Raw genomic sequence first — 15241 nt, forward strand, 5'->3', positions numbered from 1 at the left:
CCCAGGGTGAGCCCCCTGCATCCCCCTCCCCGGAGCAGGGCCTCACATGCGGCTGCTGGGCGGGATCTTGCGGCCGTCCCGGAACCAGGTCACCTGTGGCCGCGGGAAGCTGGCGATGCGTGGGGCGCGGATGACGGCTGCTTCTCCGTGGGAGACACTCTGGTACTTCTCGCCTTCCTCAAAGCTCCCCATGTCTGCGGGACGAAAGAGCACGTGTGAGGGTCCACTTGTCCGGCTCCCAGGCCGGGAGCGGTGGCAGCATGTGCCGGCGGGGAAGGAGCCCCCTCCCCCCCACCCCCGCCCCGTGCTCAGACCACCCCCATGACCCCGTCACCCCACCCTCTAACCCCATCATTATGACACGCCCTGCTTTGTGCTTTGGGGGTTTATATCCACATATCCACGAATCGACCGATGCATCCAGCCACCACGAGAGGTTGGTCATTATTTCACAGATTTCGCAGAGGAGGAAACCGCCCAAAACAGGCTCAGAGAGGTTCCTTAACTTGTCCGAGGGCACGCGGCTAGGAAGGGGCCGAGCCAGGATTTGAACTCAGACCTCAGAGACCAGAGTCAGGCAGAGCTGCCCCGGGGTTCCAGGGTGGGGTGAAGGGCGCATCCTGGGGCTGGTTGCCTACGCTCTTGGGGGAGGGAAGGTTGGGGATGCTGGAGAGGGTGGGGTCTTGGATGCTCATAATCGAGTATGGAGATGATTTCCCTCCTCTGCCTCGGGTGGGAAGCGTACGAAGCTGCATGGATGTGCGAACGGAAACACCATATTGCTCTTTTAAAAACATGCCTACCCCGCTGGCAGATACGGAGGGGAACACTTATCCCAGCTCCGATATGTCAGCCAGGAGGGGAAGGGAACATGCAGGCAGGAGACTTCTGGTCGCCCACCTGCCTGCTGAAGTCGGGGTGGGGTTTGATTTCAGCAGCTGAGGGTTACAGTGGGGTACGGAAGCGGTGTTTGTGCGGAAAGTCATGACTTTTGAACATTGACGGACATCCTCGCTACTCAAAGTGTGGTCTGTGGGCCAGCAGCATGGGCACCACCCGCGTGGTGTTAGAAATGCAGGGTCTCGGGTCCCACCCCAGACCCACTGAATCAGAGCCTGAATCGTAACCAGACTCCCGGTGAAGTGTGTCCATATTCAAGTGTGAGAAGCATCACTGTCCTCAACTTGGCCATGTGCCAGTTAGAATCACCTACGGAGTTTAGGGAAAAAAAAGTGCTGATGCCAGTTCAAGAACTTGCTCGGTGTGAGCTGGCCATCGGAACTCCCATGTGCAATCAGGCTCAGGTCACCGAAAACTTACCCTGCATGTCCCCACTGCCCACTGTCCCCTCCCTGACCAAGGGGGCCACATCCCATGCCACCTGGTCTCATGCGGCTTTGACTGTTATTTCTCAAGCCCTCGAATACCCCTGCCTCTTCTCCCTCTCCTTCAACTGGGAGTCTGGCAGCCTGGCTAAACCTCAGAAAGCCCTGAGGGGCTTCGAATGTTCCCCGAGGTCAGAACCTTTGGGGGTGGTGGCATGTGGATATTTCTGAACATTTTGTTAGATGTTTTATTTTATATTTGAGAGAGAGAGAGAGAACGAGCAGGAAAGGGGCAGAGAGATGGAAACAGAATTTGAAGCAGGGTCCAGGCTCCGAGATGTCAGCACAGAGCCCGATGCGGGGCTTGAACCCATGAGCAGTGAGATCATGACCTGAGCCGAAGTCAGATGCTCAACCGACTAAGCCACCCAGGCGCCCCTGGATGTGGATATTTCTAAAGCTGTTCCCGTAGCTCCAACGTGAGCCAAGGTTGAGAACTACCAGTCTGGGCTCAAGCCAGCCGCTCTTATTACACTTTGGTGGGTCTCAGCACCCCCTGGGAACTCGGGCAGCCCACCGATCTCTTCCCCTCCTCCGCTCCTCCCCGGGGCACGGAGAGACCCTGCTTCAATGCACCTGTATCTCCGAGTTCTTGGTTCGCTCTCCTGAGGACACCGCTGTACCTCAGAGTTTGCGAACCGCAGGCCTGTGCTCTGCTTTCCCAAAGTCCTGGGTTCGGTTCTCTGCCCCCTTGGAGGCCTCGCCGAAGCTCATGCCTTTGCCCACAGTCTCACCGCAAAGACTCTCACATCTGCTCCGGCTCTTCTCCGAGCCCCAGCATCCAACACTCGATTTCCCACCGAAAATGTTGGCACATCTTACCTTCCTGTTATCTCAGTTCTGTGAATAGCATCCCACCTGCACCTGCCCAGACCACCTGGGGTTTTCAGGTCCCTGGAGGCTTTCGTGGTGCTTCATTCACCTCCCTGTCCCCACAGAGTCCCACGACTCTTCCTCAGGAATGTGCATCCAAGTGTTTTCCCCAATTCCCGCAGGCCCACCACCAAGCCCACCCCGTTACTCCAGCTATGCTGAGCCCCCCACCCCACGTGCTCCCCGGAGGCTCCCCACACCCAACCATCTCCCACACTCTTCCTATTTGCTTTTTCTGGCCATATCACTGACTTGCTCAGAGCCCTCGGCATCTCCTCATGACCCCCCAGGAAAGTCTAAATTCCCTTGCTCGGTTTCGAGGTCCCTCCTAATCTGACCCCAACCAACCTTTCCATGGTAACCACGTCACTGCTGTCCTGCCACACTGGATTATTCACACCCTGCTTCTCATCTCAGGCCTGTCCTCATGCGGGGCCCCTGCCTAGAAAGCCACCAGAACAAGCCGTGATTCACCAAGGCGCCATGATTCAACAGCATCTCAGAGAGATCCAGCCAATTAAGTATCGGCAAATAGAAGGTGCTGTCGGCATCCCTGTTCTAAATTTGGCAGGCGGTAAATGCACTGGTAATGGCTTTGGAGTCCCTGAGATTTGAGTTCAAATTCTACTTCTGTTATTTATTAGGCATGACTTTGGGCAAAATTTTGACCTCGCTGCGCTTTAATTTCCTCTTTTGAAAAATGGAGCTGTGAAGACTATAACCTTCCTCATAGGTTATAGTCAGGATTACGTGAGATACCACATGTATGTGTCAGGATGGATCTTTCTTTTTATTTTTTAAAGTGTATTTTTTTTGAGAGCGAGCGAGCGAGCGAGCATGTGTGTGTCATCAGGGGAGGGGAAGAGAGAGAGGGAGAGAGAGAATCCCAAGCAGGCTCTGTGCTGTCAGCACGGAGCCCAATGTGGGGCTTGATCTCATGAACCGTGAGATCATGACCTGAGCCAAAATCAAGAGTCGAAAGCTTGAGTGACTGAGTCACCCAGGCACCCCTTGGGTGTATCCTTCCAAAGATGGCTGCATCAATATTTATCTCCCATTCAACATACCCTTCTCACGAATGTGCTGGAAATAATGATGTACGATATCCAAGGCCAGGTCATCAAAAGGATGCAGCTTCCATCTAGATCTCCCTCTCTGTCCGGACACTCCTACTTGGGATCCAGCCGCCATGTTGTAAGAAAGCTCAATCTGGCCCACTTGGACATGAGAAGGGCCCATGGATGGAGGAAATGAAGCCCCCAGATGATAGTCAGCACCAACAGTGGACAGACAAGGTCCCAGCCTTTAAATAAGTCTCCCAGCGGAGACCTCACTCATACAGAGCAGAGACAAGCCATCCCCACCATGTCCCGTCTGGATCCAAGGCTCACGCACTCGGTGAGTATACTAGATGATTGCTGGACACTGTTATGATTGAGGGCAATTCGTTACACAGCCGCAGCAACTGGGAGAGTATATTAAAGTGCTAAAAATTATACCTCATGTTTACAGTATTAAAACATTAGAATCGTCCACATTGTTCACAGTTTAGTTTAAATATCTACCTCTTCAACAAAGATTACCCTAAGCCACCAAACACAACTAAAGAGCAAAGACCGCTGAATGCTGGCCCTGTGTCAGTGTCCTTCCTAAGTGGACTTCACCTTCGCGTATTCCTCATGCTGCCACGGTCAGCTCGACTCTAATAAATACACATTTTAAGTTGTTTATTAATTTCCATTACTTGGCTCTGTCTATAAAAAAATTGCATCAATAAATCACATCGATTTCCGTTCTCACAATAATTTTATCTATTTAAAAAACTTTGCACGGAACTCCGAAGATATATTTGAACAATTTAAAGCAATTTCATGGTAATAGTGTTTCTTTCTCCTCTCTCCAGTTTTATTAGCTCCATTTCGTCAGTGAGGAAATTAAAGCTCATGGAGACAGAGTGGCTTATCCCACGTCAAGCAGTCAGGTCAGGGCAGGGCCAGCATTCGAACCTGGCCCCCCTTCTGCACTTCCTCTCTGCTTCTTCCATGACTCGTCCCCTCCGTTGACATGCTTCGTGCACATTCTTTCTCTCTCCCTGCTATACTGTGGGCTTCACGAGGCAGCGGTGTTCATCAGCACGTCCCTACGAGGTACCTGTGCTCTGCACACTGTATGTTCTCTCTAAACTCACCTAATGCCATCATGCAATGGCTCTGGCTGAGCCCCTGCTGTGGGATGGATGAATGGGTGGAGGGAGGGAGGAAGAGGTGGATGGATGGAGGGAGGAGGGGACAGATGGAGAAAGGAACGGTCGGATGGACGGAAGGAGGGCGGGAGGGTGGATGGCCGGACACGCGCATTCAGGCGTGCGTGAATGCACTGCGAGACGGATGGAAGGAAGGGCACAGCTGGTCTGGGTCCAAATTCTGCAGCTGATGCTCTTCTCCACGTTTCCATCCCACAAGCTCCCTGCCTCCCGTGGCTCTCAGGCCCCCAGCACCCTCCCACTCTCTCCACTCCACAGGCTTCCAGCTCTGCTCACCGGCCCCAGGGCACAGCCGTGCGCATACGGAAACAGCAGCAGCAAAGGGCCAAGGGGGCATCCACTCAGCCGGCCCCCCCCCCCCCCCCCGTGCCACAGAAAGGCTGGAAGGAAGGAGGCCCCGTGCTGGCAGAGCCTGGGGACCCAGGAACCCCTGGGAAAGAGCATGCATCCAAGGCAGAAACAGGTAAGGGTTTTCGGCACTTCCCCTCCAAGGTACACGCTTGTTAACGCCCCATGTTACATCCGTGGCGCTGATCCACCTTTCCCAACAAATTCCCCTGCGAGCAAAGAAGTGTAAGCCTGGGGCACAGCTGGAAGTGGCCTAAAAATTCCTGATGTCTTTGTTACAGCTTAAAAGGTCTTGTGAAGTATGCACTCCACTCCAGAATACAGTCATTGCTTTTTCTTATTTCTAAAACACTTTTTTTTTTTAAATCACAAAATATGTCACATGTACAGAAGAGCGATTATGATTATATGGATACTTTATTTTTTTTTTTAATTTTTAATGTTTATTTTTGAGAGAGAGACAGCGCGTGAGCGGGAGAGGGGCAGAGAGAGAGAGACACACACACACACACAGAATCCGAAGCAGGCTCCAGGCTCTGAGCTGTCCGCACAGAGCCCGATGCGGGGCTCGAACTCACGGACCGCGAGATCATGACCTGAGCTGAAGTTGGACGCTCAACCGACTCAGCCACCCAGGCGCCCCAATTATATGGATACTTTAAAGAAAAACAGAACAAACACTCACATACCCCCCAACCCAGCTTAGGGAACAGAACACTAACAAACCTCGCCACATCCCCACGGTGTCCCCCACCCAGTCACGCCCCCTCCCTCTCCAGAGGTAACTGCACCCCGAATGTTGTGTTAACCCTGCATTGCCTTCCTCCCAAGCATCACCAGACGGAGATGATTCCCTAAACAATGTTCAGTTAGGGTAGTTTGGTTTCAGTCCCTTTATACCTGGGATTATTTTTATAGGTCGTCTACTGTGATGTGTGTGTGTGTGTGTGTGTGTGCATTTTTTTTTTTTTTTTTTTTTGGAGCTCCGTCTATGCGCTAGCACTCAGTTGAGTCATCGCCACGGCTGCATGGACGTCCATGTGTGGAGGGAGCACAGTGCAGCTGCTGGCTGACTCTGTTTTCAGCACTTTGCTGCCCGGCTACGAACAGCGTTACATGGATCTGCACCAATTTCCCGCCTCCCACCCCCGCCGGCCCGGATGGGAGTTTCTGGCCACTCTTGGTCTCGCTGGCCACTTTGGTGTGGCCGATCGGGGGGACGCGAGATGGTATTTCATTGTGGTTTTGTCTGTTTATTATGAAAACAATGCTCCTCCCTCCAACCAGGCCGCATCGTACCTCTTCCCCCCAACCACGCATGCTTCCGTGGCACCGCGAGTAACATCACAAGTGCCACTCACTTCTTGGAGGCCGTCATCTGTCCCTGATGTCCCACCTCCTCGGCTACATCGCCTTCCACCCTCTCCTTCCCTCACTCTGCTTCAGCTACCCTGGCCTCAGACACCCAAACCTACCCCAGGGCCTTTGCACTTGCTGCTCCCTGGCCTGCAAACACCTTAACCCTCTGTGTGACTCCCCTCCTTGCTTCCTTTGAGACTCTGCTCAATGCCACCTCCCCAGATGGCCGCTCTCAGCCACTAAAGCAAACAAGTCCCCTGCCCCAGGGTCCATCACTCTTCCTTGACTTCACTTTTCCCTAGAACACTTTATTTTTCTCCATGGGCTTTCTACATCCTCTATTCTATCGTATATTCACCTTTTGACTTTTATGGCGCCCTGCTACTTTCCTGAGGGCAGGAACATGTGTCCCAGTTTTGTCCCCTGCGTCCTCACTGCCTAGAATAGAGCTCAGCTTGCACTGTGCGTAAAGCAATAATTGTCGCACGAGCGAATTAAACGGTCAGCAAGACGGGTGCTATAGTTATCTCGAACTGTAGCACGGCCCCTAAATATTCCATATTCAGTGCTCAAACTCACGTTAAGAATTAGGAAAAACAGGCCCACAGGTGTCATTTGGGGCTTGATCAACCCCAAGAACAGGCTTGATTCCCTCATGTCCCGTCTTACACAGGTGGCTGCAGGCCTGGCTTCCAGACGGGCGAAGGCCCTTCGCCCTGTGGCCTGGGGGTGGGCTTGTTGCTGGGGCTGGGGCTTCCGACCAGGGACGAGGGCCGGGGGAGGAGCCAGGGATGTGGCCCAGGTGAGGAGAACACAGAGGTGGCCTCAGGACGTGGATGTGGACGGCCAGGAAGGCTTCTTGACCCAGGAAGGCTCTCCTATCCCCCTCAGCCATTCAGCCAGCTTGCCGCAAGCCAGAAATTTATGGCAACTTAAAAAAAAAAAACAAAGAAGAGACTAATGGGGGTGGTGGTGGTGGGGGGGTGCCGGCAGAAAGGGAGCTGGGGAGGGGGTGGATGTTTTATTGACTTCCTCTTAATTGCTGTAATTAAAAACACGTAAAGAATCTTTTGGTAACGACTTGGCCATTATCATTAGTTGTTAGCACAGCTGCCTTATTCATTTCTCGTTAGAACCCGGTTCACAGTCCCTCTTTGGGAAGGGGGTGGGTGGGGGCCAGAGGGGGGTCCCGCTGGGCCCAGCCCTGGAAGGAGCCTCCAAAGGCAGCATCACCCGACGCGTCAATGCCCTCCGCCCTGGGAGGCAGAAACCTTCGCAAGGGGAGACAGAGGCATCTGGAAAAGCAGCCATTCCCCACCCATCCTTAGATGGACTGGGTGAGCCAGGTGGAAGATGTAAGGAGGCACCGCTCTCAGCATCCTGCAGGTGCACAGTGAGTACCGGGGAGGGAGCACCGCCTTGAATTGTGCGGCCTCCATTCCTCACTTGCCTTGCCCTGGCCCCAGCTCGGGGAGCAGATGCGGTGGCTAGGAGTATGCCTGTGGAGGTGGCCAGAGTGAGAAAAGTCTGCAAATGCTTATTCCCGGACACCCTCCCTGGTTGGCCGTATGGACAGGAGAAAGCCTTCTCGACCCTGTGGGCGGGGCGCTGTGTGACAGCCGGACAAGGTAGGCACTAATATTAGCTTCTGAGGAAGCAAAGGCACAGAGAAGTGAGGTAACTTGCCCAAGGTCACACAGCCAGGGAGAAGTGAGCCTGGATTTGAACTGGGGGTTCGTGGCTCTACCCTACAGGGTGGCGGTAGGCGAGGCAAGGAAAGGTGGGAGGTAGAAAGGCCGGCTGCGGGCCCCTGGGCTGTCTCCTACCTCCTCTGAGCCTCAGTTGCCTCATCTCGAGATGGGGCTCGTAACACGCCTTCCTGCCCCCCTGCCTCTCAGACCTGTCCTGGGAACCCACGGAGGAAAGATGCATGCACAGCCACACCGGAGGAGGGATCCTTCCGGAGGCCCCGCTGTACCTCCCTTAGCATCTCCTTCGGGACATGAGCTTGACCCTGTGTCTGTGATAGTTCTAAGGGGTCTTGGGGCACGTGCTCACCTTTCCAGGGGGACGGAGGCCACACGTCCTCCTCTATCTGCCCCTGTGCGCCCCCCTGTGCACCTACACCAGGTGCCCAGAGCCCTAAGCCACTCAGGGCAGAGGCTGGGGCTGGAAGCCACACCTGCTGATCCCCATCCCCACGGCATGGCCGTGTTTTAGGCACAGAAGAACCCGGGATTTATTTACAAGCATTTTCACGCTGGCCGCTGCTGACAGCTAAGAGCGTGTGACCCCCACCCCGCGTGAGACGGCGTCCATCCTGGGTGGACACAGCACCTATTTGTGGGGCTGTCTGGACACGGGACATGACACTCCAGGGCATCCATGTGATTCCATTTGAACCTTGAGCTTAGCAGGCGATCACCCCCCTCTTCTCCCCCCCCCCCCCTGCCACCCCATTTTGATTTTTCTCCTCTTGACCTCAGGTGGCAGTGTGGTGAGGGGAGTGTTTCAGAATCAGGCAGCTGCGGGTTCAAGTCCTTTTCTGGTACTTCCTCACCGTGTGACCCAGGCGGTCACCTCATGCCCCCCCCCCCGCCCCCGCCAGCCTTGCTTTTCTCATCCATGCAGTGGGGGTGGGGGCGCTACCCTGCAGGCTGTGGGATAAGGACGGAGAGAAAAGGGGGCGTGGCCCAGCACGGCAACAGGCGGGGACAGAGCGAGGTTGTGGGTGGGGATGGTTTCGCTAGGTCTCACCTTCCCCCGCACCCGGGTCCTGGAAGGTGTCTTGGGGAGGGGACAGGTTAGACAGCAGATTCTTCAACTTCCAGAACTAAAGAGCAAGAGTGAGACCCCTCTCCCCTGCCCCAGCTCCCCAAGAGACAAGCGTGTCCAGCAAGGGAGGGGACGAGACGTGGGTTTCCCTTCTCCGTCCCACCGTGGCCACCACGGTTGGGGGAAGCCTTCCTTAACTTGTGAGGAGGGGTGGTTTTCTCAGCTGCCACGTGGAGCTCCCAGGGCTCACCCAACCTCCCTGGCTTTAGGTCCCAGAGGGCTGCAGACAGTGGTTTCTACTTTACGATGCTATGAAACAGAGCGGTTGGGCGCAGTTTGAGGGGCGGGCTCTCAGGGCTGGCCCCGGGAGCCGCAGCTGGTGGTCAGGAAGAGGGTGGACCCGGGCCTCCCCACTCTGTCCGGTGCTTCAGCCCCTTCCAGGTACCCCTTGCTCTCTGCCAGGGACCACCTGTAGCCACCCAGGCACAGCCAGGGAGCAGTGCTGCATAGCCTGGGGGGGCAACTGTGGGGGCTCCTGAAGCCCAGGGTGACACTTGGCTTTGAGAGGACAGGGATCCCCCCGTGAGGGGCAGTGGAGGGGCGGAGGCTGGGCTGACTGGAGGGTGCAGGTGCCAGCTCACTGCTCTGCCTCTGGCCGGAACAGTGTATGCCATGCACACACACACACACACACACACACACACACACACACACACACATATGGATACATGCATGTGCACACGCTTGCACACACGGTCTCGCCCACACACGGCGGCGGGGCGGGGGGCAAAGAAGCAGACCAGTGCAGACACACACATGTGCACCCTCATGCATGAGCCCACACTCAGGCACATGCACTTGCAGGCACACGGGCCCACACGTGCACGTGCATCTGTCTGGCGGCTGGCTCACGGCCCTGCCCCTGTCCTGTGGGATCCAAGCACTGGCTAAATCAAGCTCCCCGGGAGCCCTCCAGCCGCTGACAGTGCCCTGATCCATCATTTTAATTCAGGGCTTTTCCACTCCTCTGAGTGAGCTGAGTTGCCTTTAGCGCTGATTTATGGAGACAATCCGTCCTCCACTTTTGATTACGGTTGTTTTCCATAATTATTATCAACACTCTTTGCCTCGCTTGAGGTTTTCCTTTTAGATTTCTCTCTCCTACTTCTGTTCAAGTAGCCAGCTCTCTCCTGTGCTAATTCAGAGGCGAGCCCCTGTAGGCTCTGGATGAGAAGGTGGCCTTTTTTTTTTTTTTTTTTTTTTAAATTTCAAGGCTGACTAAAGCTTTCCATATTCCCATGTCCCACTGTGCAACCTTGGACCTCTGCCCCTGGAAGAACCCAGAAAGAAAACAGCCCATAATGAGGCTCATTTCTGGCATACAGCAGCTATTTTAGGATGGGTGGGCAGGACTGGGAAGGTGACACCGAGTCTCAGGGGGAGGGTGTTGGTTGGTGCTTCTGGGGCCCTGGTCCCTGAGATGCCCTTGGGGTCTTTTGAAGCTGCCTTCTCTTCTTCCATTTGAAAAAGTCCTTCCAGTGACTGGGGGCAGGGCGGGGGGCGGGGGGGACTCGGAGGGACCGACCACTTTGCCGTCTGCTCACCTGGCTCCTCCAGGAACCCTGACTTGTCATCTGCCCTCTCCCTCTTAGAGTCATGGTGCCACCATGAGGCATCTCCCTGAGGATCATGGGACCCGCTTGCTGTGACTGCTCCAGGGCTGAGCGAATTGGAGGAGGGAAAGGTTAAGGTCATGGTGGGGGGGGGCGCCAGGAAGTCTGCCAAAAAGACTGTAAGTAGCCGGAGAGGGGGTCCATCATGAAGACCCCCCGTGTGAGGCCCAGCCAAGCCCAGAGGAGGCCCATGAACCAGGTGGTAGGGCCCGTTTTAAAAAAGCAGCAGCTGGTCCCACGTAAACGGAGTTGAACTCAGAGCCGGCAGACGTGTGTCGCTGAGCGGTGTGGACTCGCCAGCTCCCGCCAGCTCCGTCAACCGTAAAGTGAGGGCTCACGGATACGCAGGAAGGGCCACCACGAGGACCCAGTGAGCGTGGGAGGCTGCGGCCGGGATCTGGCTCTGCCCAGAGCGTGGTGGCAGGTGAGGACCCTGCGGGCCCTTTCCCGCTTCGCGCCCCACCCTGCCCCAAGTCGCCCGCTGTACTTACAGGCCACCTGGACCTCGGTTTGCCGCTGCAGCAGGGCGCCCATCCGGTTACGCACGATGCAGCGGTAGAAGCCCGCGTGGGTGCGGTCCAGGCTGGTGATCATGTACCTGGGGGGAGATGAGACAGCCAATGAGCGAGTCAGGCAGGTGCAGGGATGTGCCCGTCAGATGGGATCGAGGGCAAAGTCGCCAGGTCAGCCTCTTCCTGAATGAAAAGTACCAGGGGGAGTTCTGGATCCTCTGGCCAGGTCTTGGAGTCAGAAAGGGCCTCGTCAACAGCAAAGTCCCTCCCAAAGGCAACCAGACTTTTGCTCAGGTGCCTAGGAAGGAGTCTGCATTTTCCCAAGGACAGGAGGTGCTACGCCTAAGCCCTTGACCCTGGCTGTGACCAGGCCTCCCACCGGGAGACGTCAGGGATGCGGGAGGTTGCCGTCCTCCCTTGCCTGTCCCTGGGCAACGAATGGCCCAGTGGGAACCTCAGAGGATCAAGGGGCTTGTGCCTAGAACATCTCCATCCTTGCGTGTCCTAAGGTTTACCCAGACTCGGTGGACAAGCTCATTGTCCCTTGTCCTCGGGATATGCCAGTGCTGGCACGGACCAGTAACGCTTAAAAAAATGGGGTTGATATAAAACTGTCAAGTTTTTACTTTGCCAAGTAAGATCATTAAAACCAACCAACCAAAAAGCAAACAGACAAACAATCAACCAACCAGAAACCCAAAAAAAGCAAGCAAGAAAAAAAAAAAAAAAGATAATATTAAAAAGTGCCAGGTTGGGGGAGAAAAATACATAGAACTGGTCAGCATTTTCTCTGAAAGGGACATTTTGAGGTCATCGAGAAGAAATGTAATCTCAGCATAAAAGCAATTTTAACAAATTTTAAACTTAAATCTTACGCAAAGCCCGCTAGCTTCACACTCCTTGTCGTATGTGAACAGAGGCACCGAGCTGTGGGTCTACATTCGAGTGTCGTTCACTTAATCCTATGGAGGGGGTACTTTTACCGGCACCCCCATTTTACAGGTGGGGAAACTGAGGTTCAGAAGTGTTTCATCACTGATAGGCAGTCTCACAGGTGCTAAGAGGCAGGGCCAGGGTCCCACAGAGCCTGCCCGACTCTAAGCTCAGCTGTAAGCCAGTTCAACATGGACACCATATTCCAAGGGGCCCCCCCTTCCATCCGGGGACTGCACGAGCCCCAGACTCACAGATGGGTAGGTGCCGAGCTCGCTCTGGCTCTGGCTGTGGCTCTGCAGCACGATTCAGAACCTTCTGGCTGTCCAAGCCTCTTATCTCTGCCACCGGCTGCCGTTCTTATCTGTCCCTCGCTACTGTGCACGGAGAGGTGATGGGGAGATATCAGGCGCCCAGGCTCTGGCAAATTCCCCGTTCTCCTTCCACCCTGTCCTCAAGCCCATCACACTCTTGCTCGCCTCTGCTGCGGGGAGGGGAGACAGCTTTGGGCAAACCGTTTGGGTCTCGAAAACGATGGGGTGACCTGAGAAGAAAGATGGAAGGCGAGATTGGCTGGAAGAGCTCTCTATCTTTGAAAATGGAATCAGATATTATTTAAAAGGCTCCAGGGAGAGGAAAATGAACAGAAATGGCCAGCAAGCTAACAAAAAGATGCTCAACCTCTGTCACAATGAAAGTCCAATCAAAACAAGACAGCATTCACATATCAGACGGCCAGAGACTCTCATGCTTGATCACGTGCAAGGCTGTCAAGAGTGGGGGGCGGGGAGGTGTACCCTCAGATTGGCCGGTGCAAGTGCAGAGTGGCCCAGCCTTTAGGGCAAAATCTATCAAGATGAGAACAGGCAAAGCACCGAGAGCTGGCCCTTTAGATATACTGCAAAAATGTGGCAAAAAACAGGTATGAGGATGTTCACAGTGGCATTGCTTATAATGGCAGAGATAACCACGCAATCAGAAGCACCCTAAATGTCCATCAACAATGAATGGATCAGTTAACGAGTTAACGATGCTGCAGCCGGGGAATAAGCAAGAACAGAGATCATAAGCAAGAGACAGAATGGTGTCCGACTCGCACAGAGCGTGGAAAGGACGTCGAAGCTGCAGAGGGGGAGATGTTTATGGAACTCACAACACGAGGAAGGAAGAAGTCCATCAGTGTCACGGCTGAGTGCTAGGGACAAGGGTAGTATTGGATGGTTGCCACTCTTGGTAAGCTGTTGTTCACGGACACAGGCTACCAAACCCTCAGTTTAATGTTTAGCATCATGCACATTGACCCAATAAAAATAATTTTAGTTTGTGGACCAAAAAAAAAAAAAAAAAGAATAGTGTAAATGGTACAATACCATGTGGGTAAATGAAATTTGCATATATTTGGATACATGGGATCACGAGTACATACATTGTATATATGTGCATATACTTGGTACATGGACATAAGCTTTGGAGACGGATATGTGTTCTCTCCCTTTTGAGAGCAGTGCTGGGGAGGGGGAGAGAGGGAAACTTCTACTTCCCCATTTTATGTCTTTCGACGCCACCGGAATTTTCTTTATCGTACGCATATATTGCTTTTATCTTAAAAATAAAATGTAAAAACGCACTTTGAGCATATAATTTAAGGATACATTATAAAAAAGACACCAGGGACTCATTGGATGTGGGTTTGTTTGCTGATGTCAGTGATGCGTAGTGAAATTTAAACTTTAATGGAAGTGGATTTCTGCAGAAGGCTCTGTGTCCGTTTGCTTCCTCCGGGAGCCCCCAGGGCCCAGGGAAGGTCAACTGGCGGCAGGCCTGCCCCTCCCCCGAGGCCAGAAGAGGAGCACTGGCCCTCGACCTCCCTCTTGGTCCCTCTGTAGTTGAGGCCACGATCCCTGGCCCCTGCGGAGTGGGGCGCATTGTGCCTCCTCTCCATCCTGCAGCTTCCTTCTCCTCCCGCCCGGGGGACCTATTTCTGGCTGGTTGGCAACATTATTTAAAGTAACAGTTCCGCCCACTGCCTTTCCTACCAGGGAAACCCGCTCCACTCCACCCCAGTTCCAGCTCCCGGTCCCCCTGCCTCCCAGGCTCCCAGGAGGGTGGACGAGGCTGGCCAGCATCTCAGCACGCGAATCCAGCGTGCTGGATGGTACGTAGCCTTGACAATGACAGTGGCAGTGCCCGCTGTCCCCAAAATGCTCCCTCCTGGGCCCTCGGGAGACACGACGCCCACAGCTCCGTCTATCCCACCCACTTGCTGCCGCTGGCCTGGCAGGAAGTGGATGAGCCCAGCCCTGTCCAGGAACAGGGGGATGGGCGGAATGCCCTGTCTAGGACGGCCCACATCTGATCTCCTCTCAAGGGAAGCATGGCGTTGAAGAGAGCACCAGAGCTTCTGACTCAGGGAAATGTAGGTCTGACTTGCCCCTCTGCTCTTTCTTTTTTAGGTTTATTTATTTTGAGAGGAGAGCAGGGGAGGGACAGAGAGAGAATCCCAAGCAGGCTCTGCACCGTGAGGGCACAGCCCAACTCAGGGGCTCAAACTCACCAACTGGTGAGATCATGACCTGAGTCAAAATCAAGAGTCAGACGCGGGGTACCCAGGTGTTAAGCGTGTGACTTCGGCTCAGGTCACGATCTTACCGCTCTCTTGGGTTTGAGCCCCGCGTCAGGCTCCGTACTGACGGCTGATGGCCTGGAGCCTGCTTTGGATTCTGTGTCTCCCTCTCTCTCTCTCTGCCCCTCCCCTGCTTGCGCTTTCTCTCTCTCAAAAATAAACATGAAAAAATTGGAAAAAAAAAAAAAAAGAGTCAGACGCTTAACCGACTGAGCCACCCAAGCGCCCCACCTCTCTGCTCCTTCTTAAGAATGTGTGCTGAGCAAGTTCTGGAACCTTGCGAGCCTCAGTTTTCCCATCTGTAAAATGGGGACAACGATGGCCGACTTTGATGGGCTCCTTATAAGAGGCCCCAGACATAATTGCCAGGCATATGGCAGGTGTACTAATGCTCGTCAAATGGGGGAGCAGGTGTATGAGTCACTGGTGGGGAGTGGAAGGTATGGGGTGAGGTGGAGAGGTTCCGGGAGGGAGACAAGGAGGGTGTTGCAGAAACC

General features: G+C 54.3%; 1 protein-coding gene across 2 annotated transcripts in view; it reads right to left on the reverse strand.

The window, feature by feature from the left end:
* Positions 1–15241, reverse strand: part of SDK2 (sidekick cell adhesion molecule 2) — a 265473-nt gene that overhangs the window by 99610 nt on the left and 150622 nt on the right. For both annotated transcript variants that reach the window (XM_086687933.1, XM_086687932.1), the window contains exons 3-4: positions 11168–11274; positions 47–194 (exon numbers count right to left, since the gene is read on the reverse strand). In XM_086687933.1, the coding sequence (XP_086544059.1) occupies positions 47–194; positions 11168–11274 (255 nt within the window). The remainder of the gene's footprint in view (positions 1–46; positions 195–11167; positions 11275–15241) is intronic.

The sequence above is a fragment of the Puma concolor genome, chromosome E1, assembly GCF_028749965.1.
Source record: "Puma concolor isolate L17-30 chromosome E1, mPumCon1.1.hap2, whole genome shotgun sequence".
NCBI classification, from domain to species: Eukaryota; Metazoa; Chordata; class Mammalia; order Carnivora; family Felidae; genus Puma; species Puma concolor.